This window comes from Eptatretus burgeri, chromosome 22 (genome assembly GCF_056783735.1).
Source record: "Eptatretus burgeri isolate ZD-2024b chromosome 22, Ebu_testis_v1, whole genome shotgun sequence".
In the NCBI taxonomy this organism is placed as follows: Eukaryota; Metazoa; Chordata; class Myxini; order Myxiniformes; family Myxinidae; genus Eptatretus; species Eptatretus burgeri.
In genome coordinates this window covers 2,442,578-2,467,376 of record NC_140982.1, presented here as the reverse complement: position 1 = coordinate 2,467,376, position 24,799 = coordinate 2,442,578, and the positions used below count along the sequence as shown (strand labels likewise).

Genomic DNA, 24,799 nt, shown 5'->3' with positions numbered 1-24,799 from the left:
CTTAAAGTATACAAACTTACCCATAACGTATTCGACGTGTGCCAGCGTTTTTGCCAAATTTTGCATCCGTCAGGCATACGCTGGCTAAATCGTCAAGGTGTGACAGGGCCTTAATGTACACGACTTAAAGCGTAGTGAAGGCACATGACAATTTCCATCTCAATGGGACAAATACATGTTCAACGTTGTGGAACACCGTGAAAGGTTATTCAGTTTTTGTACGATATTAACAAGCTTCATTGCAGGTAGAAACAAAAGTTCAGGTCAAATTTGTAGCAGCCATATATGTTTCACTTTTGTTACTTCTTGCTTTATACACAATATCCATTACATTCTCACATTTTACTTATTAGGATTTCACAAAGTTTTTAACGGCAACACATAAAAGCAAGCTGCCATATGCATTCTGATTCAACCGTCAGGCTCAGTGACGTCTCGATTGATGGCAAGTACCTCTGCACTGATCAATTTAGCAGATATCATGGCCACCATTAACTTCTGATAACATGCGTTCCTAGTGTGTCATAAAGCTTTAAACAATCACCTGATTTTGTTCAAATTTGTTTTAGCAAATATCGTTGCCCTTGTAAACTTCATGTGAGCAAACAATTTCCATTCTGAAGTTGTCCTCAGGAAAAGACCAACACAATGTAAGCTCCAAAGACAAACTACAACTGCCGTCCCACGACAATAACGTATTGTAATGCGATACAAAAACTCAAAAAAATGAAGAAATTATTTCAGCACTTTGTAATCAGGTGTACGAGGCATGTCCATCCGTTGCTTCGCTGACGGGTTTAATCAAAAGAGAGCATGTTTTACTTGCATGTCTATCTGCAAGTGTGAAGGAGGATGTAAAAAAAGTAAAGTACACAAAAAAAGGTATGTTTTATAACATCTAATTGTTGTTGGCGTGGATGTGGTTGTGTGCTCCTCCCATGTCCTTGTAATGGGTACCTGCTGTTGTACAACAATAATTGTTACCGGTGGAATCGCTACGTGAAAGCTCGAGGTCCTGCTTCTTCTTCATCCTCAATCCCGACACATGGGCTTTTTTATTTTTTTTTTTAAAAAGGCAAGTTTGTGATTAAAGGAAGAAATTTTTATTCCAAGTAAATCGATTAGCTTTCCAAAGGTACCATTTGTATTACTGTACGAGAGCAGGACCATTTTAAAATAAAGCGTTACGGACGGAGAAACTCGGCTCCTTTTACACATAGATGTAAAAATATATGGAGGAGCACAGAATCGAATAATTCCTCATAAGATGGTATGTGAAGAGTATGGTTTAACATTACATGTCTTAAGTCCTTTAGGCCTGTTTTGCAAAGGAACCAATCTGACTCATGTAGTTAAGCAAAGACAGTGACTTCAAATGATATACCGTGTGTGTGTGTGTGTGTGTGTGCGCACGCACCAGAAGTTTCCACAGTGACCTGCTTCTGGCTGTCAAAATAATTGTTTTTCCAGTTTTTTTTTTAACCGTAAACCTTTGGACACAAAATGACACTCGGTGCAATTGTTCAATTTTTTTCTTCTATTGTCTCACCTACATATGGCGAGACAAAGGGAGCACGGCCACAGACATGCAACTGGCTTTGCTGCTCACATGGGTTAAGGCCCAAGCATTACTTTTTTCCAACACAACAAACACAAGTGCTACAATATAAAATTGATTTGACTCTTCAATAAGCAAATACATACTAAATTTGAAAAATAGCTTAAACTAAACTAGATCAAAGTAGGAGCAACTGTTCAGCCGAGAGGCATTTTGCTGCAGAAACGTCTCCTGGGATAACAAGACCAATCTTAACACCCAGGTATCACTAAATATAAAGCAACAGCATGGTGGAATGCACCTTGCTGGATTATACTACAAGCAGTATAAATATCTACTAAATATTCAAGATTTCAATGGACATGTTACTCTCATGTGATAATGAAGGTTTGAGGTTTGAGCAAAACCCTTCCCACAAGCAGTGCACACGTATGGTCTCTCTCCTGTATGCCTCCGCATATGCCTCTTTAACTGCGATGAGTCTGAAAATGCCTTTTTACATGTTGTGCAGACATACGGCTTCTGTCCTGTGTGTGTTGTTATGTGTCGTCTAAGTTTTGACGAGTCGGGAAATGCCTTCGTGCAAGAAGTGCAGTGATACGGCTTTATTCCTGCATGCATCCTCAAATGTGTGTGGAGATTAGAGGAGCAAGAAAATGTCCTCCCGCAGATGGTGCACTCATACGGCCTTTCTCCAGTGTGAATTCGCATGTGTTTACGTAATGTGGATGATAAACCGAATGCTTTTCCACAAGCAGTGCACTCGTACGGCCTTTCTCCCGTATGTATCCTCATGTGCCGATGAATGCTTCTTGCATCGGCAAACAACTTCCCACAGGAAGGACATTTATGGGATTCCTCCGTGGCATGGACCCTCACGTGAGCCTGAAGTAATGACAATTGACTAAATGCATGGCCACAGTTGGAGCACTTATACAGCCTTCCCGCCGTGTGAACCTCCATGTGCTTACGCAAAGCAGAAGACGATATAAACGCCCTTTCACAAGTACTGCAAGTATAAGGCTTCTCCCCGGTGTGTGTTGACATGTGCACACAAACGTAAGATGACCGTGTGCATCCTTTGCCGCAGGAAGGGCAATCATATGGCTTCTCTCCAGTATGAACTTTTATATGCTTATGCAAATTTCCCTTATATTCTGAACTGTATGGACAATTGCTGCATTTATACTTCTTGCGCCTCAAGTTCTGATGATGTTCTTCCCGATGTTGCTTGAGAGAGGCTGCAGTGAGAAATTCCTCATGGCAACTTGTACAGCAATGTTCCCCGTCAGGGTAATTTTGTTTTCCTGCAAAGAACACACAGAAGGGAAGATGAGATGTTAAATCCTCTCACTTGAAGTTGGTGCCACATTTAATGTCAGAATGAATAACTCACATAAATAACAGGATTGTTGAATGTCAGAGACGACAACTTCAATTTTAAAACTAGAACTGCCATTTTATAACTGCTGGCAGTGATGACCGGGAGCCAAGATGTCCGGCTTTGACACAACATGGGATTGATGAGTTACGGACCGGGTAACACGAAGTGTTCAATCTATTTATTACCTCCGCAAGATGACCATTTTTTCCGGGGGACATCGTCGGTATCAATTGAATTGGTATTTAAATCACCTGAACACGAAGTAATAAATGTTGGCACCATAGGTCCACAGAGTAAACCGGAAATCCCCCGAATCATTGCAAAGCCCCACACGTCTCTTTACGATGTGGGATTGATGAGATGTGGACTGAGTAAAGTGCCACATTCAATCTATTTATGACATACGCAGCTCACCCTTTTTCCTGAATATATAGTATCAATTGAAATGCCACTCGCATTCCCTCAAACCTATTCAGGTGCAGCCAAAGTGAGCCCAAAATTTTTTTTAAAAAAAGTTCTCAGATTCAAACAATTAAATAATTCTGGCTGCCAGACCATGAGGCTGATCGGGTTGAAATTTCAAACATACATTCCCCATGTCTGCTTGATCATAATTGTGAAGTTTCACATTGATTGATGAAGTGGTTCCAGAGAAAACATTATTTAATATTCGCCTTCAATCCAATATGGCTGCCAAACCATATGACCGAGGTCAAAAAAGTTTGAACTTTTTCTTTCTCATGGATAGGCGGTCATATCTAAAATTTTGCTTCAATCTGTTGAGCTATTCTGGAGGAGGGTTTAAAAAAAAAACCCAAAAAACAATATGGCTGCCAAATCACATGAGCAATGACGTCATAAATTTACATTTTGCCTCGAATTGGGTAAGGGATCAAGCTTGTGAAGTTTTGGATCAGATAAGATGTGTTTTTCTATCCAATGTGACATGACATCATTTTTACCCTATATGCAGCCATCATGTTTGAGTTAGATGATACTTGTGAAGTTTTGCTTCGATAGAACAAGCGGTTCCAGAGAAAACATGACAACATTTTCCTTCAATCCAAAATGCCTGTTCTAAGTCATGGCATGGTTGAGCAGGCCAAAAAAAAAAAAAACACGGCAAGGTAACCCAGGAAATGCCTAAAGACCCCACCGAGAGCGAGATGGCAGAGGGTGAGCCTGATAAAGGATATAATTAAACAAGGCCGTTCATTATCTTCAGAAGGGGTGTTTTAATTAACCCAAACACCCAATTATCATTCATGCACTTCCTTCGAGTTCCCTTGGGTATTCATGCAAAGTTTCAGGCTGCTAGGTTTTATAGTTTTGGAGTTATAGAGGAGACTCACACATTGACATTTATTAGTTTAGATTTATTAGAGTCTCATCTCTCCGTTCCCATACAACTTTATTTAACCATTTTAATTGTAAAGTAATGTTTTACCGTTTTCCTGCCTTCCCGCATGAACATCATCAGTTTCGGTTACGTTTGGCTGATCCTTGGGGAATCTCAGTACTAAGTGAACGCAGTAACTATAAACGCCGTTTCAGGTATCCGCAGAGTCTAAGACCATCCGGTTTAGAGTGGTCTGTGTAAATGTTGTAGATTCGGCGGTGGTGGATTCGCACCCTACTCTTGACAGCCAAATGTTGTAGATTCGGCCGGCGTCACTTAACAGCACCGCCGTCTCCAGGGTTATAACGCCGGCTAGTTCGGCACAGGCCTCGGGTCACGCGCCTCGGATTGCGATACCAAAGTACACCTGGGCCTTACCAGTTGGGGAAATAGACCCCGGCTCCAGACTGGGTTTGTCAGAGACCGAGCAAAGTCTGCCAGTCCATAGCCCTTTTGGTTTTAAATACAAATCGAGCAGATTGTTCCTCAGCGTGGCACGAATAGATTCAAAGCGGCAAATTTCACATGAATCATCCAGATTTATTGGGGACACATCGGGGAAACACAACACAAGCAAAGCATTCACGAACGTTATCATTCATCTATAACCCGCTCTTAACTAGGGAGCTACGGATATGGGTTTCGAAGCGGGCGCTTGCGAAATAAACCCTTATACAACATGCAGACAAGACACGGAGTACTTGGTGATGCCTCATGGAATAGGGGAAAGTGTCAAAGGCACGAATGCAGCTCGTGAGAAGCCGATGTCAACAGATTCGAGCGCCCAAGCTCGAGCATGCAGCGTGGCAAGATGGCGGCGACACACTCCTTTTGTCGCACCGCCAACACACGCAGCCTCGGCACGTCTGGCCCCCGTTAGGTCGACGGCACAAGAGCGAAAGATCCACAGTGTGCTCCAGCTGGTTTTTCACAAGGTCCAGCATACAAATCCAGGCCTGGCCTGCTCACCAGATCAGGCCAAATCTGGGTGTTGGGCTCTGCAGGCGGATCGACGGGATGGAAAGACGTGTTGAGCCGTGCCGGGAGCAAAGACAGTCAGAGGCTCCGTGGTTGGATTCAGGATGAACCTGGGGACGACCTGCACGCTGGGTCCATCGCCGAGGAGGAACAGCCGTCAAGTCACTCCTCATCAAGCAGATCGCAGACTCGACACTGGGCAGTTGCTCTCGAAGCAGATCGCAGACTCGACACTCGCCGTTTTTTCCTTGCCTTCCCGGGGTTCGCTCTTCTGGAAAGCCTCCGGGGATACGTGATTGGTCCATCCCTCGAGTCCGCAGCCGCTCTCCACCAATGGGCTGCCGACACGTCTCGCTGACCGACACTCTCAGAGCGATGGGCGGGGGCAAGTTAGAAGGGGGGAAGGAAAAAGAAGCAAGGCACCTCTCGGTACACCACCACTGGACGAACACTGGACAGCCTGCTACACCTCCCGACACACATGTAATGTCCGATTACCAAACAACCTGGCTAAACATGCATTTAAGGGGGGATCTGGGCTCATCCTATATTTAATAACCCATGAAGGGCCCATTTCCGCAACATTAAGAGCTCTTCTGAGACAACAATTTGTGTATAAATTGTATAAAACTTTTTCAGAAAGGTGTATTTGCACTGAACGCAAGGTTTTAGTTTCCTTATGCATCAGTCAACTCGTACAAGAAACTCATAACACGAGTGAGTTTACGAGATCTTGTCGCCGGAAACCCACCCATAACAGCAACAGATCAATTGTCAACAAATAGTGGTGATACCGTACATGCAGCACTTCTGACACTGCGAGCAGTGTCCTCCAGGAGTACCATGTTAACGTCACTCAGAAGCCACAAGCATCCCTACACATGCAGCTGTCAAACCCAAAGGGCCGTTTGAGAAAATGTGACAAGGAATGTCATCTACAGAGTGAGTCATAAATACCAAGACAATTCATCTGAATTTCTAAAATTGTCATTGAATTCTACCACCAATTATTTTTGAGGTCAAGATAGACCAAAGGTTAACAACTTCGGTGAACTTCAAAGAATCCTCCATTTTCATCTGATTTACTTGCACTTTGAAGATGATTTGCAAATCAAATAACTGAATTCAACGCACAAGTACTTTTCAGGTCATCATAGGCGAAAAGGTCAAAAGGTGAAAAAGTCGACACAGGCCAAATTTCCAAAATTGTCAATTTTCATCCGATTGACTTGAAATTTGAAGAAAATTTGCATACCAGGTCATTGAATTCAACCACCAGTTATCGAATTCAAAGGACGGAGGAGCTCCTTGGGAGCCAACGGCCATCCATATCTAGTGCCCAACTGTGTCTGCGGACGTCCTCCTGCAGTTGGGTTACTTCTTATTAGGAGGTTGGTGGCAGGATTTGCACTCCGGCCTTCATTCCGCAAAACACAAAAACTCAAAAAAATCTGAAAACCCACTCCGTGGGAGTACCTCCTTTCCGCCGCAGAGAAAGATCCACTTTCCGCCGGTACTCCAAGGGCCTCCGTCTGGCCATCCCCCAGACAGATGCCAGGCCCATCTCCATCTCCTTGAGATGCCGATCAACCTGCTGCAACCACGAAGCATGTGGTCGGCCCATGAGCCTCCTCCACTCACGAGACTCTCGCTGAGAGAATCTGGTGAGCAGGATCAGCGTCAGGAAAACGAGCCACATGTCCATACAGCCGCAGCAGGTGACAAATCTCATTTGAGTCTCTCTCAGCAACCGCTCGTTGGACACAAAGTCTGACCAGCGATAGCCAAGGATTCTCCGAAGAGATCTGGTACCAAAAGAATCAAGTCTCCGTCTCAGATCCTTGGTCAGAGTCCAAGTCTCACATCCATCGAGCAAGACTGGAAGCACGAAGGACCTGAAGACTCGGACTTTTGTCCTCCCGCACAGGTACCGGCAACGCCACACTCAATTATCCAGTGAATCCACCAGGCCCGACCCAGACGTCCATTGACCTCTGACTCACAGCCAGCAGACAAGAATATCACTGCCAAGGTAAGTGAATCTCTCCACGACCTCAACATCCTCATCACAAACAGGCACAGACAGGACAGCAGCATCAAATATGTCATTAAAAGCCTGGATCTTAGTTTTGACAAAGGAAACCCGTAATCCCAGTGGCTCCGACTCCTCATTCAGCACCTCGAGGGCCCCCAAAAGGATATCTAAAGTCTCCGCAAAGATGACTGCATCACCTGCGAAATCAAGGTCAGTGGCGGAAAGTGGACGCAGCGACGCGCTGCTCTGGCGCATGCTCCCATACCTGACCTGACCAATTAGTTTTTAAGGTCAAATTTGTGTTCTGGATTTCGCAAGTATCATGCTATGCACGACATCTTTCTTGTTTCTTTGTCAATCACCTTCAGGTCACAATATCAAACCGATCGTCACAAAACTTCACCACGTGGTGGAGTTCATCATAAGCAAGAAGCCTATTGTTTTCAAGGTCAAAAGATCAACATAGGTCAAAAGGTCAAAAGATGGCCATCTTCATCGAATTTCTAAAATCCTCAATTTTCATTCGATTGAAGAGAAATTTGAACAGGATTTGCATAGCAGGTCACTGAATTCAACCACCCAATTATTTTTGACGCCAACATAGGCCAAAGGTTGGGGGGCCAAAAGTGTGGGGGCTCCATATTTTAAAATTCCAAGTTTGCAATGCATGTTCGTTCGTGTTCCATCAATCGTCCTTTGATTTATTTATTTATTTTTTAACTTCAGTGCCAATTCACCCCACCTACTTAAATCGACCTCTTTCTAACCCCTCACGTGTTATCCCCTCTCCTTACCCCTCCCATCTTGCCCCTCATCCTACCTCCGCCTTGGCACCTCTTCACTGTCTTCTGCTTCAGTATCAGCTCCTCCTCTGTTGTCCCAAAGTGTGTGGTGTTCTAACATCTGTGAGCTCCATTCAAACCGAACAGATATCTCACTCTCTCTCAATCAGTACACTCATCATCACAAACAAACTCCTTTCTTCCTCTCAGCACATCTCCCCTTCTTCCCAACCCCTCAAATCTTGTACCTCCCCCTGCCCACTCTATTCTTCACCATACCTCTTCCAAGCCTCATCCTTACCCTCTCCTCACTCTCACATCACCCTCCTGCACCTTGGTCGTGCCTGCACTCATCGCCTCCCTCCCTCTCAAAGAAACCTCCACACTCTTCCCCCTTCAAGTTTCCCTCTCACCTTTCTCAAAAACTCCCACCTCACCTTTCTCTCTCAACAATCCCCTCTCACCCTTCTAGCTCCAATCTTCCCCCTCACTCTCCCATCTCAAAGTTCCCCCCCACCAAACATCCACAAAGCTTCCTCCTTCCCCCATCTTCTCTCTTCCATCTCATCACTCCACTGCCTCCAATCCTCAACTGCCCTCTGCCCCCTCTCTTATTACTCCCTGGTATGACAGACCTGAGCCTCGTCCTGGCGGTGGAATTGCTCTCATTAAAGACTAATCCTCACTCACCATGCACTGCCCTCTCTCCACCACACCCTCAGGAACACCTCTGCTATGGCTTCCCCTCTACTCCCACCTCATGTTTATACGTGTGTTGTCCCATCCCCCAAACAGTGATTACACAATTTACATCTCGCTCTCTGAAAACATGGACCAACCTCTAACCTCTCATCCAAACTCTCTCTTCCTCAGATGTGTTGACTTCAATTGTCATTATGCCAGTTGGCTAGGTGTGGGTACCTCTCTCACCTGCCATGGCACTTCAGCAAAAGACTTCTGTGACTCATTGGGACTGACACAATCTATCAACTTCCCAACCAGGATCTCAACCAATGGTACTCCATCTCTTCTGGATCTGATTTTGACCAATTTCCCTAAAAATATCAACTGTTCTTCCTCCGCTCCAGTCGGTTCATCTGACCACGTGGTTGTCAAAGTCGACACCTCTCTGGCTGTTCATAGAGAACCCACCTCAGCGCCGTCGAGTCCAGCATTTCACTCAGGTCAACTGGCAGGGACTTCAAGCAGCCATCAAACTTCTGGACTCGTCTCCCATCTCTACTTCCTCAGACATCAACTCATCCTGGGAATTCTTTCAAAGAAACTTGCTCTGTCATGCACAGATTTATCCAATTTCGTCTTCAGTTGTCCTACCCTTCGTCCCACCCATGGTACACTGAAGCTTGTGGTGAGGCAGTTGCCCTGAAACAACTTGCCTTCTCATGGAAGGCAAATTCAACTGAAGATAATCTCAGTTCCTTCCACAATGCTCAAAACAAGTATGTATCTACCCTCAGGAGAGCCAGCAAACAACATCTTTTGATCTCAAGTCTGAACTCTCAAACCTGTCTCCCTCCTCCAAATCCTGGTGGTGTCCAAGTCTGTTTCTGGTGTATGTTGCCCCTCCATCCACTCCCTTACCAAAAATGGCCACACAGTTGACACTGCACGGGAAAAGGCTGAATGCCCAAACCCCGTGTTTGCTTCTAAATCTTGTGTCCGAAACCTATCGCTTTCTGTACCCACCTGACCCAATCATACCCAGCTGTTCCTGGACTGTGTCCTTTTCTCCTGACAAGGTGGAGAGCTTACTGTCAAACCTCGACTCATTCTGCAACCGGACCAGACGGCATCAGCCCACATGTCCTAAAAACCTGTTCCTCTGCTCTTGTTCACACTCTCTCATTTGCTCAAGGTCATCTGCCATCTGCTTGGAAATCAGCAAACATTACCGCTCTGCATAAGGTGCAAAAACATATCCCTGCAACTACAGACCAATCAGCATTCTCTCACTCATCAGCAAGGTTGTGGAATCCATCATCGCTTCAGACATTAAATCCTTCATCTTCTCCACGATCTTCCAAGCAGCCTCTTCACTCTCTGCAGATCTGGATAAAAATCACAAGCTGGTCCAACATATGGAACACGGCTTTCAATCCTGACAAATCTCACTCTCACGAAATCTCTCCGAAAGGACCGTCTGGGAACCCCCCGCCCCCAATCTACTTTCTCAACAATCTTCTTAAAGAAGTCCTTTCATTCAAGCTTCTGGGACTTACTATTTGCCACCATCTTTCCAGGAAAAGCCACATTTCCAAACTGGCCTCCAAAGCCAGTTGCCGACTGGGCATCCTCTGTCATGCAAAGTCCTTCCTTGGCACCCTGAGCTCCTGACCACATACAAAGCTTTCGTCCATAGCCTGATGAAGAACTGCACTCCCCTCTGGGCTGTTGCTCCTGCCTCTCACCTTTCTCAGCTTCAAGCTGTGGAAACCAAGGCATTTAGGATCATTGACATCTCCCACGCTGAGTCTGAGTCTGTGGCTGAGTCTTTGGGTCTCACTCTCTCACAGCAGGCAGGTCGGTGGTCTGTCTGTCTGTCTTCAACCGTCTCCTCTCTGGCCTCGACCTCCTGCTGTCTGAGATATGCCCCCCCTCCCCATATTTTCGCAGGGCACTCAAGGTCCGCCAGCAACCCCCTTCTGGTACAACAACCAAAATCAAGAATCACTGCTCACCTTCACTCTTTCATTCCTCATTTTTTTTCCCGCCTTTAGAACAAACGCCCACACACTCTTCAATCCTACTCTTCCCTCCAAGTCTTCAAAACAGCTGTTCACCACCATCTCTTATCTTCCCTCATCTAAAACCACGACCCTTTATCCCTCCGCTAACCACCCCCAAACCCACCTCCTTCAAATTCCCTGCTTTCCGTCCTGAAAGTCCTTGTCATGTCCATCTTGTTTTCCCTGTGTACCCCGCCCCATCCCTCTCCCTTCCACAGATATCATGTCTCCGTTGCACACTGTTTTTGTCCTTCCCTCCCCCCCCCACCATCCACCTCCACTCTTGTCTCCAGTTCATCTTGTTGTACATTCTGTTTGCTCCCATACAAGCCTCGACTGTGTATCCAAAAAAATGAAAAATAAAATATAAAGAAAAACAGGTGATATTTGTAAAATTCTTAATTTTCACCTGATTAACCTAAAATTTGATTCAGATTTGCATATTTGGTCATTAACTTCAACCACCAATTTTTTTTTTTTTGGTCGAATTTGTTTTCAGGATTTCGCAAGTATCGTGCTATGCATGACGTCTTTCATTTATTTATTTGCTGGTTTAGGAAATGCAGAATGATTTATGAAAGAAACACATCGACAAATTAGGGAAACGATTTATGGAATTTATTAAATTTTGTGGACAGGTTGGGTGTGGACAAGGGCAAACTGATTAGATTTTGGTGAAGATCCGGATCCAAGAATTATTGAATTTTTGAAGTGATTCTTCACCATTGAGAGATTGGGTCAAAAACGACGTAGTGCTGGATAGCAAGATATTTCAAAAATGTATTGGGCCCGACATGTTCTCGTGGATCAGGCATGACGTGGTGGAGGTATGCGCTCTGGAGGAGTGCCCTTCTAGTTCCATGATGGTTTCACATCAAACTTAATACACAGAGTTTTCACAAACTACTCCAAAGTGATAAAGCAAAAAAATTGCAGATAAAATGTGATCAAGTCAGATTAACAGAAAGAAAAAAAATCTTATGATTCTCAATTGTACAAGTATTCAAACCCTTGGCACTATTTTGTGAAGAAATAATTTGCTCCTGAAGTGATCTAGGGTGAATTAGGCAACCGGTTTCACCCACATGTAGTCAGTGGTTTAACTTAAAAATTAATCACCCCCACGTATCTCCGGAGTTTTCAGGTGCAACTCACTTGGTCAACCAACAACGCAACCATAAAGACCAAGGCGATTTCCAAAGAAGTCAGACAAAGTGAAGAAGCACCGTCCAGTCCAGGATAGGGTTACAAGAAGATTTCAGTCACTCATTATCCTTTCGAGTACGGTGAAATCCATCATTAAGAAGTGGAAGACACATCATACCACCCAGACTCCACCCAGATCAAGTTGCTCACCCAAACTCAGCAGTGGGGCAAGCAGGAAACTTGTTCAAGATGTCGTTGTAAATCCAACAATGACTTTGAAAGATCTGTAAGGCTCTTTGGCCGACATGGGGGTCAGTATTCATCAATCAACAATATCCCGCTCCATTCACAAAGCTGGCCATAACGGACAGGTGGCAAGAAAGAAACCATGACTGAAAAAGACGCATCAAAAATCTCACATGGAGTTTGCGAAAAAGCATCTTAATGATACTGCAGGCTTGTGGGAAACGTTTTATGGTCAGACGAGATAGAGATTGAACTTTTTGGTCTAAAGTCATTGCGTTACGTCTGGCAGAAGCCCAACACTGCACATCACCTAGTTAACACCATCCCCACTGTCAAGCATGGTGGTGGCAGCATCATGTTATGAGGTCGCTTTTCATCATCGAGGACTGGCAAACTTGTCAGGATAGAAGGGAAAATGGACGGTTAAAAGTACAAGAGAATCCTTGATGAAAACCTGCTCGACTCAGCCATGAATCTGAAACTGGGTCGGAGATTCACATTTCAGCAGGACAATGATCTGAAGCACAAAGCTCAAGCCACACTGGAGTGACTGAATAAGAAGAAAATAAATGTTCTTGAGTGGTTCAGTCAAAGTCCTGACTTGAACCCAATTTTCCACCACAAACGCACCTCCTTCAAATTTCCTGCCTTCTTTCCCAAAAGTTCCCTGTCGTGTGAGGTCCTAAAAGTCCCTGTAGTGTCCATCTTGTATACCCCGTGTTCCCCGACCCATCCCTCTCACTTACACAGATCTCCTCATGTCTCTGTTCCCCACTGTTTTGTCCTTCCCTCTGCTGCCCCTCTTATCTCCTGCCCTCTTGTTGTGCGTTGTGTGTTCGCTCTCATGGGAGCCTCGACAATGTATGGAAAAAAAAACAAATTGAACATTCATATTATGTCGAGATTTGCTCGACGACCCCAAAACTTGGCAGAACTAGAGCAATTTTCATGTGAAGAATGGACAAAGATTTCACCATGTCACTCTGTAAACCTGGTAGAGACGACCTAAAACGTACTCATATCAGTCATTGCTGCAAAAGGTTCTTCCACCAAGTACTGACCAAAGGGACTGAATACTTTGAGAACCAGTGAATTTTTCATTTGTACATGTTTTTTTACAAGTACTCCCAACATGTAACCTCCTTCAATTATAACAGTTTCGTTCGATCTCTTCAGTTATGAAAAAAAAAGTTCATTTGGAAAAATTATTTCTACATAATTCGTAATTAATATAAATGTGGCGTTGTTGGAAGAGGGTACGTACTTTTGCAGGCCACTGTATCTTTTCTGCATGTTAATTACAATTGTAATGTGTTTATTGCTGGCTGCCGTCGATCTTCCTCTGTATTTCGACACCCAGGAACGGAACCCCCCTTTTCCCATTGGCCCTTGGTTTCCAAGATCACCGTTTTAACCAGCGCGGCATTTTGCAGGAACCGAACCCCCGCGATATTGGAGGGTTTACTGTGTTACAAAACAAATTGCACTTTTCACATGAAAAATACATGATTACCTTCATCTGGGGACACATCCCATGGTTCAGACTTCACCTGTACAAAGTCCACGTGGCCTGTAAAAAACAAAAAACAAAAATACTTTATCAAGTGTCGTCTGCAACACCAATGCAACATAATAATGTTTCTTCTTAAGATAATTAATGGAAACCTGAAACCATATTCCGATGCTTTAACTATAGTGGAATAAACATGAAAGATACAGATCAAATTTTATTGAAACAAAACGATTTTTGACAATGTGTTTCAGTGTAAAGAAACTCCCATCTCAACGGTTAAGGACTGCATATATAGCTGAAACAGTCCAGTCTGACAACCAAATAACCACATTTTAAAATATGAGATCATCCTAAGATGCTGTTAATCCTATATACTGTCCTATAATCCTGTTAATCCTATAATCCCACATTAAAATCATATATACAGTCCTTGCTCAACTCTTCTTCAATGTACTGAAGTTCTTGTAATTCACCAAAAACTGCAAGTAATACTCCAAATGACCTAGTCCTGTAGGTGATATATGTACAAGCTCTTCCATGAGCCTCAGGCTGAAATATGTAGCCATTACAGCATGTTCTGACATGCATCTTGCCAATCTATGTTGCAATAAATGAGAACACAACATCAAAAATCTGCACCGATCGACATTAGCTGACAGTGCTTGGATGGCATTTCAGGAAAGTTGTGCCCGTTTTTACATTCCAGGACGTGGGTAAGGATACGTTTCACGACTGAACGCCTGGAATGAGAGTGTTTTACACATCTACATAAGGCAGAAAGCCACGAACCCACAAAGATCATTGCATCCACATGGGGTTAAGTTATCTGAGCACGTGTTGCCACTGCATGATGGATGCCAGACTGGGGCCGATGTGCAATACATGCACGAGCTCCTTGCCTGAGATTATTTTTCCTCTAAAGTTCATGATGCAGGAAATAACATAACTTGAAGGGCACTCGGTAGAGTACCTCTGCCACGCAATGTCTGATCCACGAGAACATTTCGGGCCCAATACATTTTTGAAAGATGATGCTATCCATCATTTTTGGCTCGATCTCTCAATGGTGAAGAATCACTTCAAAATTTCTCGTAGCCAGTTCTGGATGTTCACCAAAATCTAATCAGTTCGCCCTTGTCACACGCCCAACCTGCCCACCAAATTTAATCCGAATCCATCTACAACTTTTTGAAATATCCTGCACACAAAGAGACAAACAAGAAAAAGATGTCGTGCAGAGCGCGATATTTGCAAAATCCACCCCTCTCCAAAGGTGACCTTTTTAGCTAAATGTGACATTAGCCTTAACCCCAAAATCTTCTCAGCCATGGCTACATCAAATTGTCCATTTCATCACGATTAAAATTGACAACCTTAATCAAAGCTGAGGTCAATCGGATGAAAATTAATTGTTTTTCAGATTGATATCGGTTTTAGAATTTTGACCTTTGACCTTTTGACCTCAAAAATAGTTGCTTTCCCAATTCAGTAATGCACTATGTAATTGCTGTTTAACTTTCAGGTTAATCGGATGAAAGCTGATGATTTTTCAGATAAATTTGATTTTATAAGTTTGACCTTGCAACTGACCTTTGACCTTTCGACCTAAAATAGTTGGTTTCCCAATTCAGTGACGCAATATGAAAATCCTGTTCAAATCTCAAGTCAATAGGATGAAAAATGAAGATTTTAAAAATTTGACTTCAAGATGACCTTTGACCTCAATCAATGGGCTTCTCAGTTGAGACGACCTCGACAACTTGGTAAAGTTTTGTGAAGATTGGTCGAAAATTGTGACCTGTAGATGATTGCCAGACAGAATAACAAAATCGACTGACCAATATACTTGAAAAATCTTCGATTTTGCAAGTAACAAATAGAGAGGGGTGAAAACATAACCTCCTTCCATCTTCGGTGGCGGAGACAATGGTGTTCTTCACAACCTTCAAATAACTCTCAAGGAGGACAATGCGTACACAGGATCAACTGCATGTATCCTATAAAATTAAAAAAAACCCAGTGTTTTCCCATGATCGCAGAAAATGAATGGAATTCAAGAAGTGATTGGAAACAAAAACAGAATGTAGTAAATTACAGAAAAAAGATGAGGTCCAATTAAGAATAAAATATTCACTGCATTCTCGTGTGTGTGTGTGTGTGTGTGTGTGTGTGTGTGTGTGTGTGTGTGTGTGTGTGTGTGTGTGTGTGTGTGTGTGTGTGTGTGTGTGTGTGTGTGTGTAATACCTCAGACTCAATTCCAACAGCATGATTACAAAAAGCAGCAAAATAAATAAATAAATAAATAAAAGAGTAGAATGTGCCGAGAATGAATCAATGGACATGCCTCTGACCACGTTAAATGTCAACCCTCTGTCACTTTGATCTCAGTTAAAAGTCACATGAAAAATTAAACGTCCCTTGAGATTGTGAGATCTGAGCGAGAGAGCACCAAAAGACATACAGTCATACTCCAGTTTACAGCTCCCATTTTATGTTGTCATCTTACTATAATTCACCGTCTGTCCATCTGTCTGTTCCCAGGTATCACAAAAACGGCTGAACGGATCGCAACCATTTTTGGGGGGTCCCAATCCTGGGACCCTTTGGAGTAAAATAGGCATAAATATAACAGCATGACCCCCTTGACTGCACTGTCGATTTGCACAGAAGGATCATACAATTACTTCCTTTGAAGTGAAATTAAATGTTATTGCTACAATTGCTACCTCGATCGCTACCAAGGAAAAAAAACAAAAGCTGTTAGTGTGGAAGCACAAGACGAGATCAAGGCCTGAAGGCCAATTTTCTGGGTTTAGCTCTCGACCTTCCTCTGGGTGAAAGAGGAGGCCATGCAAAGTTTGGTTGCAATGATTCCTGCAGGGTCCAAATGCGTAAACGAACAAACAAACTTTCTTCTTTATGTTGTTGTGGTTTTGAGAAACCGCTATTGTAAATGTGCACTCACGACATGAAGGTCCTTCAGCATAGTTATTTCCATAATAAATGTTTAGAATAGACCCTTCCCTTGAGATGGGTCAGTGGGATCCAAACTTCGCTGGAACGGGTACATAAGGATTCACCCCGTATCTTTTTTTTGCACATGGAGAGTCATCGGCAAGGTGTTGGCAGCCATTTGATGTGGGCATGTGCCGTTTCCTTCCTTACATTCCCTTTACCATGAACCTTTTCTTTTTTTCCCCCTTCTTCTTCTCCGTCTCTCTCCCATTTATATTTAATACAGACTGTAGTTTGACACGATCTCTTCCTCCATGCACGTAAGGCAATCAAGACATTAAGTATAGTTACATAACCTCAAACTCCGCCGCTCTAAAGGAGATCCCTCATCCTGCCATCCTCAACCCTGTCACCCCATTGTAACCCTTTGTGATGGCCATCACGAAAAGGGCGATGTTTGGTCAGCATTGACCTGAGCGGTATCAGCTCCGTTCGTTTCCACCATAATCGTTCTTGCGCACCTCGAACCAGCTGAATTACGGGACCCCTAGTTAAATGGTTGTGAGACGGATGGACACTTGGACTCGTAGTCGCTCGACTGGCGTTCTTAGTTACGTCATAGGCATCGTAGTTGCGTAGAAACCCACCGTGGGGTGAAGGTATTTGCTCCAGGTGGCCTTAGGTGTGGGTGAGTTTGAGAGAAACCAGGGATTTCCCCCTCGTAGTAGGCTCGAGCCCCGAGACTACAACAATAGTACACAAGCAAATACAACCTGTCACTTCGCTGCGGGCATATTAAGTGTTGGGGGGGGAGAGGGAGGGAGAGAGAAGAAGAGACGGGAGAGAGGAGGATGGGAGAGAAAGAGGACAGAGAGGAAACAGGGGAGGGGAGAGGAGGGAGGGGAAGTGAGGAGGGGTTGAAGAAAGGGGGATGAGGAAGAGGGGAAGAGCAACACCTCAATAAAAGTTGTGATACACTGAGGGAGGGATGGGTGCAAGGAAGGGGCTGTGAGAGAGAGAGGGAGAGAGAGAGAGAGAGAGAGAGAGAGAGAGAGAGAGAGAGAGAGAGAGAGAGAGAGAGAGAGAGAGAGAGAGAGAGAGAGAGAGAGAGAGAGAGAGAGAGAGAGAGAGAGAGAAGAGAGAGAGAAAGTGCGAGAGAGAGAGAGAGAGGGGGAGAGAGAGAGAGAGAGAGAGAGAGAGAGAGAGAGAGAGAGAGAGAGAGAGAGAGAGAGAGAGAGAGAGAGAGAGAGAGAGAGAGAGAGAGAGAGAGAGAGAGAGAGAGAGAGAGAGAGAGAGAGAGAGAGAGAGAGAGAGAGAGAGAGAGAGAGAGAGAGAGAGAGAGAGAGAGAGAGAGAGAGAGAGAGAGAGAGAGATAGAGATAGAGACAAGGAGAGAGAAAAAGAGAGAGAGAGAAAGTGCGAGAGAGAGAAAGAGAGGGGGAGAGAGAGAGAGAGAGAGAGAGAGAGAGAGAGAGAGAGAGAGAGAGAGAGAGAGAGAGAGAGAGAGAGAGAGAGAGAGAGAGAGAGAGAGAGAGAGAGAGAGAGAGAGAGAGAGAGAGAGAGAGAGAGAGAGAGAGAGAGAGAGAGAGAGAGAGAGAGAGAGAGAGAGAGAGAGAGAGAGAGAGAGAGAGAGAGAGAGAGAGAGAGAGAGAGAGAGAGAGAGAGAGAGAGAGAGAGAGAGAGAGAGAGAGAGAGAGAGAGAGAGAGAGAGAGAGAGAGAGAGAGAGAGAGAGAGAGAGAGAGAGAGAGAGAGAGAGAGAGAGAGAGAGAGAGAGAGAGAGAGAGAGAGAGAGAGAGAGAGAGAGAGAGAGAGAGAGAGAGAGAGAGAGAGAGAGAGAGAGAGAGAGAGAGAGAGAGAGAGAGAGAGAGAGAGAGAGAGAGAGAGAGAGAGAGAGAGAGAGAGAGAGAGAGAGAGAGAGAGAGAGAGAGAGAGAGAGAGAGAGAGAGAGAGAGAGAGAGAGAGAGAGAGAGAGAGAGAGAGAGAGAGAGAGAGAGAGAGAGAGAGAGAGAGAGAGAGAGAGAGAGAGAGAGAGAGAGAGAGAGAGAGAGAGAGAGAGAGAGAGAGAGAGAGAGAGAGAGAGAGAGAGAGAGAGAGAGAGAGAGAGAGAGAGAGAGAGAGAGAGAGAGAGAGAGAGAGAGAGAGAGAGAGAGAGAGAGAGAGAGAGAGAGAGAGAGAGAGAGAGAGAGAGAGAGAGAGAGAGAGAGAGAGAGAGAGAGAGAGAGAGAGAGAGAGAGAGAGAGAGAGAGAGAGAGAGAGAGAGAGAGAGAGAGAGAGAGAGAGAGAGAGAGAGAGAGAGAGAGAGAGAGAGAGAGAGAGAGAGAGAGAGAGAGAGAGAGAGAGAGAGAGAGAGAGAGAGAGAGAGAGAGAGAGAGAGAGAGAGAGAGGTGGTGGCTTAGCAATGGGAATGAATGATATGTTATGCTTAAATGACAGAAAAAACCACACACACACGCACAAAAACAAACACATGCACAAAAACAAGCACATGCACAAAAACAAACACACACACACGAACAAAAACAAACACACGCACAAAAACAAGCACACGCACAAAAACAAACACACACACAAACAAAAACAAGCACACACACAAAACAAGCACACACACAAAACAAACACACACACACACACAAAAACAAGCACACACAAAAACAAGCACACGCACAAAAACAAGCACACGCACAAAAACAAACACACACACAAAACACACACACACACACAAAAACAAACACACACACACAAACAAAAACAAGCACATGCACAAAAACAAGCACACGCACAAAAACAAGCACATGCACATGCACAAAAACAAGCAGACGCACACACATACAAAAACAAACACACACACACACACAGAAAAACAAACACAATTACACACACACAACAACAAACACTCACACGTACACACACAAAAACAAACGCACACAAAAACAAACACTCACACATACACACAAAAAAACAAGCACATGCACAAAAACAAGCACACGCACACAAAAACAAACACCCCCACACACAATCAAACACACACACGCACACAAACAAACACACAAACAAACACACACACAAACAAAAACAAACACACAAACGCAAACACAAACAAACACACACACACGCAAACAAAAACAAACACACACAAACAAAAACACATGCAAACAAACACGCACAAACAAGCACGCACACACATACACACACAACCAAACACACACATAAAAACAAACATAAACACACACACAAACACACACAAAAACAAGCACACACACACAAAAACAAACACAAACATGCACATGCACATAAACAAACACACGCACACACGAAAAGACACACGAACGATTACAAACACAAACGATAACTAGAAGGGCACTTAGTAGAGCGCATACCTGCGCCCCGTAATGCCCGATCCACGAGAACATTTCCGGCCCAATACATTTTTGAAATATCGTGGACTATAATCGTGTTTGTCCCGATCTCTCAAGGGTGAAGAATCACTTCAAAAAATTAAACAACTCACGTATCCAGATCCGGATCCAGATCTCCACCAAAATCAAATCGATTCGTCCTCGCCACACACCCAACCTGTCCACCAAGTGTCATCCGAATCTGTGCGTAACTTTTTGAGATATATTGGTTTAGCCTGATCTCTCAATGGTGAAGAATCACTGAAAACATTATCAGATCTGGATCCAGATTCAGATTTTCACCAAAATTAAGGATTGCTGTCCTTGGCCGGTCGCCTCCACCAAAAATAATTCTCGAACGATGGCTTGAAAACTGTGGCCAAAAATCATGTGACAAACAGACAAACGCTACAGACCAAAAACAATTGTTTCCTAAATGAAAGATCCTAAATGCCTTGGTTTTGACAGCGTGAAGCCAAGAAAGGTGAGAGGCAGGAGCACCAGCTCAGCAGGGAGAGCAGCCCTCCATCAGGCTGCGGACAAAAGCTTTGAATGTGGTCAGGTGCTCAGGTGGGCCGAGGAAGGACTTTGCACGACGGACGATTCCCAGTCTTCGGACTGGGTTTGGAGGCCAGTTTGGAAATATAGGGCGCAACAGTTTCACAACAATTTTGAGATATCCTGCTCATAGAAACAGACAGACAAGGATGAAAACACAACCTCCTTCCATCTTCGGTGGCGGAGGTAAATATATGAAGCTTTCACGATTTACTTCATCAAATATATAAACCTCATATTTATTACCTGTGCCACCGAAGTTGAACAGAGGTGACGTTTCACCCCTATCTGTTCGTTACTTGCGAAAATTTAAGATTTTTCAAGTATATTGGTTGGTCGCACGTGTTATTGTCTTGTCTGTCTGCTTGTGTTTGTCTGTCAATCTCCTACAGGTCACAATTTTAAACCAATCTTCATGAAACTTCACAAAACGGGAGTTGATCATCAGCAAGAAGCCTATTGATTTTGAGGTCAAAAGGTCAACATATGCCAAAGGTCAACAAGTTTGGCAAAATTTAGAAAATCCTCAATCTTCATCCGATTGACTTGGGATTTGAAGAGGATTTGCACATCAGGTGACTGAATTAATCCACTAGTTATTTGCAAGATCAATTTTGTTTTAGGAATTTCTCAAGTATCGTGCCCTGCACGACGTCTTTATTATTATCTGTCTGTCTGTCTGTGTGTGTGAGCACAATATCTCAAAAACTTACGGACAGATTCTGACGAAACTTGATCGACAGGTTGGGTGTGTGAGGACGACGAATTGATTCGATTTTGGTGAAGACCCGGATCTAGATCCGATAAAAATATTTTTAAGTGATTCTTCACAATTGAGAAATGGGGCCAAACACAATATGTAGCACAATATCTCAAAAATTTGTGGACAGGTTATGACAAAACCTGGTGGACAAGTTGGTGACGAGGTGACAACAACAAGCCAATTCGATTATGGTTCAAGTCCTATCATTGTGTTTCAGTAGTCAGGCATGTAGATTGTAGAATTTGGTGAGTCGTTATCATGATGAAGACGCCATCAAAGTCACAAAAGTAAAACAAATACAAAAAAAAAAAAAATCCAAATCCGTCAGGACCATATTCTGTGCATATTCTGCCTAAGCAGTCTCCTGGGCTATTGGGCACAATCCTGGAAGGGTCGCCACTCCGACACAGGATACTCGAACGGCTCGATCGTCCATCCCAGCAAGCTGCTACTCATTTTGCCGACCTCGGGAGGATGACAGGCCGAGTCAACCCCACCTGGTATATTAATTCAACAGCCGAGCAGGTTTCAAACTCAGGACCCCGGGATCCCAAGCCCGCCACCCTAACCATAAAGCCAACACCAGACATATACATTTCCAAACCCACCAAGAAGTCGCATCATCCTATGGATTGGCAGATACTATTACAAACCTGGGAGCCATGTTAATAATAGGACTTCCCTTACAGGGACCTTGAACGGAGGAAACCATCAAGCCCATCAACGCCTGCCAAATTGTTCCCAACCTATGGTTGTTTGTCCGTACTCCATCATTTTAAATGCTGAGCGACAAGCAAGGAAGCAGCACGAACCGTTTTTAAAGTCTTTTGTTCGACTCGGACGGGCTTCGAACCACGGACCTCCAAGCAAAGAGGGGGATGCTCGAACCACGTCACCACCAAAGCTGGTGAGTGGTTCTCCTTTAAAAAGGTTTCACCACGATGCTGCGACAACCAATCGGACGGGGATCCTACATGAGCAGTACTCTCGGGTGCAGTCCGTAAATCTCCCCCGGAGAGGTTTGGAAGGTAGGAGGCACGGCTAATGGCTTCTCTCATTGAGTTAGGTAAGTGAGGTAACGACAAGGTCGTTCTTTCCCATTCACCTCTTCCGCGAGATAGCTCATTCACGTCGTCATCCTCTTCTTTCCGAGTTTCCATGTCGCCAGAGGGAGGCTCTCGTTTCACCGAGTCCGTTTGTGCGTCCATCTCGACAATCGAGGAGGCCATCCTGCACGCACGAGGACGGCTTGCACTCCGCATCTCTCTCCCAGGTGTGCGACAACAAAACACAATTCAAATCGCGAACATCCGCATCAAGGAAGACATGATGAAAAGGAAACAAATGAGAGCAATCTTACACCAAGTGCATATATTTTACAGACGCTTGTTTCCGCCTCCCTCCCCCGACCCCACTGACCAACGTCACCCGGAAGTAAATGCTCTTTTCGATGGGTGATTAATTATCGACGTTGTATTTTCATTTCGTTTTATTTGGTTTTTTTTTTTTCAACACCCAAACCTAATAAAATGTTAAAATGTCATTTGGCTAAAGTACTGCTTCACATGTTCGCTCAAGTTGTGGTGTTACTGAATAACGGGAAAAATTTAAAAAAATAAAATAATAATAAATGGAACCACAGCCGAGCTGAACAATACGGTGATATACGTTTAATAACGACTGCGGCGATTTACCCCCGAAAACTGGTCGATGGGTTAACAATTTTAAAGGGGAAAAAAAAAGATTACATAATAAACTGTCAAAACTATACATTAAAGCGATTATAGCAATGCATTGAAAACATGTTTGCCATGGCCACTCAATAATTCCATCGCCGTCTGAGCGTGCCTGGGACGTGTTCCGTTAGCAAGCGGCTTGCAATCGTTTGGCCAATCCGGCCGTGAACTGTCAAAACCTCTTCACAAGTCCCTCAGCCGAAGCGGAGTAATCGTTTAAGTCGTCAAGAGAGGTGCTTCGTTATATGAGCCGTAATCGGATTCAAAACGACACTGGAACCAATGAAATGTTCAGATGGGGGGAACATGCAACCCCCCCCCCGAAATCCCCAAAATGCACAATGGTAGGGTCCACAGATAAGCTTGACAGGAGGCTCCTCCTCCTTCTGACCCCCATTTATTTATCTTTCTTTCTCTTTTCCTCCTCCTCTGTAGCCGCTGCGAACACAATCAGTTTGTTTGGGGAAGTTGTCACATGATGACGATCGAGTAAAACGAACAAGCTCAAATGAACTCAATGATGACGTCATAAAAACGAATATGACGTCATTGTGATGTATCAGGTTTGCGATAAATTATCCGTGCTAATGCCCGGCTTGATTCCCGCAAACAAAATTCAAACTGCTTGCCAAGTTTCGGAGATAATGGTATTGGCGATTTCCATTAGCGGCGATATTATGACGTCAACTTTTTTTTTTCTCGGAAGAATTTCCAAAATCGGAGATGGTTACTGCCTGAGCGTGGGCTTTCTGCATATACACGGCAAGTTTCACGAAGATCCGATGAAAACTCTGGGTTGTGGAACAAAAAATGTCAAAAAATAGGAATGACGTCATAAAAAATGACGTCATAGTGATGTATCATATGTGCGGTAATTCATCTCTGCTAATCCCCCGTTCGATTCCCGCAAAACAGAATTCAAAAAGCTTGCCTAGTTCCGGAGATAATTTTTTAGGCGATTTCCATTAGCGGAGATATTTTGACGTCATAACTTTTTTTTCTAGGAGGAATTTTCAAAATCGGATCAATCGAATTTTCAAAATGTGGGCGATCCAGCGAACTGTCGTCACAAACTTGCTCTACACCGGATTGGCTCCCACAAAGTGCTTTTGCTCAATCTCTGTCAAAAAGAGCATCCTCCAGTGAACTTTGACATCAAAGGGCTTTTAAACCCACAAGAAATCTGCATTATAGATCTCCTGAAACCTTACTTCACACCGACAACACTCCCATCAGTGCCTGTGCCTCGGGCTTCAGTGACCACATGACCACTATTGAATGCTTGAGATAGTTACTTGCCTCCTCCTATAGCACAGCCTCAACAACAACAACAACAGTATGAGTTTCCGCTTCAGCTACCCGGACCTCAAACTGCCCTTAACAACAGACAAGGACGTCCTACAGCCTCACCTCATTTTTTTTTTCATTTTTTTCCCACCTTTGGAACAAACTCCCAACACTCTCTTCAATCTCACCCTTTCCTCCAGGTCTTGAAAACAGCTGTTCACCACCATCTCTTATCTTCCCCCATCCAAAACCTCGATTTTTTACTCCTGCCGTTAATCCACCCCAAACCCACCTCCTTCAAATTCCCTGTAGAGTCG

At 44.1% G+C, this 24,799-nt stretch overlaps 1 protein-coding gene across 3 annotated transcripts; it reads right to left on the bottom strand.

Moving 5' to 3' along the window:
* Window positions 1-1,080: 1,080 nt before the first annotated feature.
* LOC147008087 (uncharacterized) lies at window positions 1,081-22,999 on the bottom strand. Of its 3 annotated transcripts, none has more exons than XM_085865971.1 (4): window positions 22,879-22,999; window positions 22,565-22,689; window positions 13,789-13,845; window positions 1,081-2,865 (listed from the first exon to the last, which is right to left on the bottom strand). In XM_085865971.1, the coding sequence occupies exons 2-4, from the start codon at window positions 22,686-22,688 to the stop codon at window positions 1,904-1,906; spliced, it is 1,143 nt and encodes a 380-aa protein (XP_085722097.1). In that variant the 5' UTR covers window position 22,689; window positions 22,879-22,999; the 3' UTR covers window positions 1,081-1,903. The 3 variants fall into 3 exon arrangements, with proteins under 3 accessions (XP_085722097.1, XP_085722096.1, XP_085722094.1); XM_085865970.1 differs by having other exon boundaries at window positions 22,820-22,961; XM_085865968.1 differs by lacking the exon at window positions 22,879-22,999 and having other exon boundaries at window positions 22,565-22,875.
* Between the last annotated feature and the right edge of the window lie 1,800 nt (window positions 23,000-24,799).

Coding starts and splice junctions, on each gene's coding strand:
- LOC147008087 (XM_085865968.1), bottom strand. CDS start 22,721: ATGCGGAGTGCAAGCCGTCCTCGTGCGTGCAGGATGGCCTCCTCGATT. Junction 13,846..22,564: donor TGAGCTATCTCGCGGAAGAG/GTGAATGGGAAA, acceptor TGTTTTTTACAG/GCCACGTGGACTTTGTACAG. Junction 2,866..13,788: donor GGATGTGTCCCCAGATGAAG/GTAATCATGTAT, acceptor TGTTCTTTGCAG/GAAAACAAAATTACCCTGAC.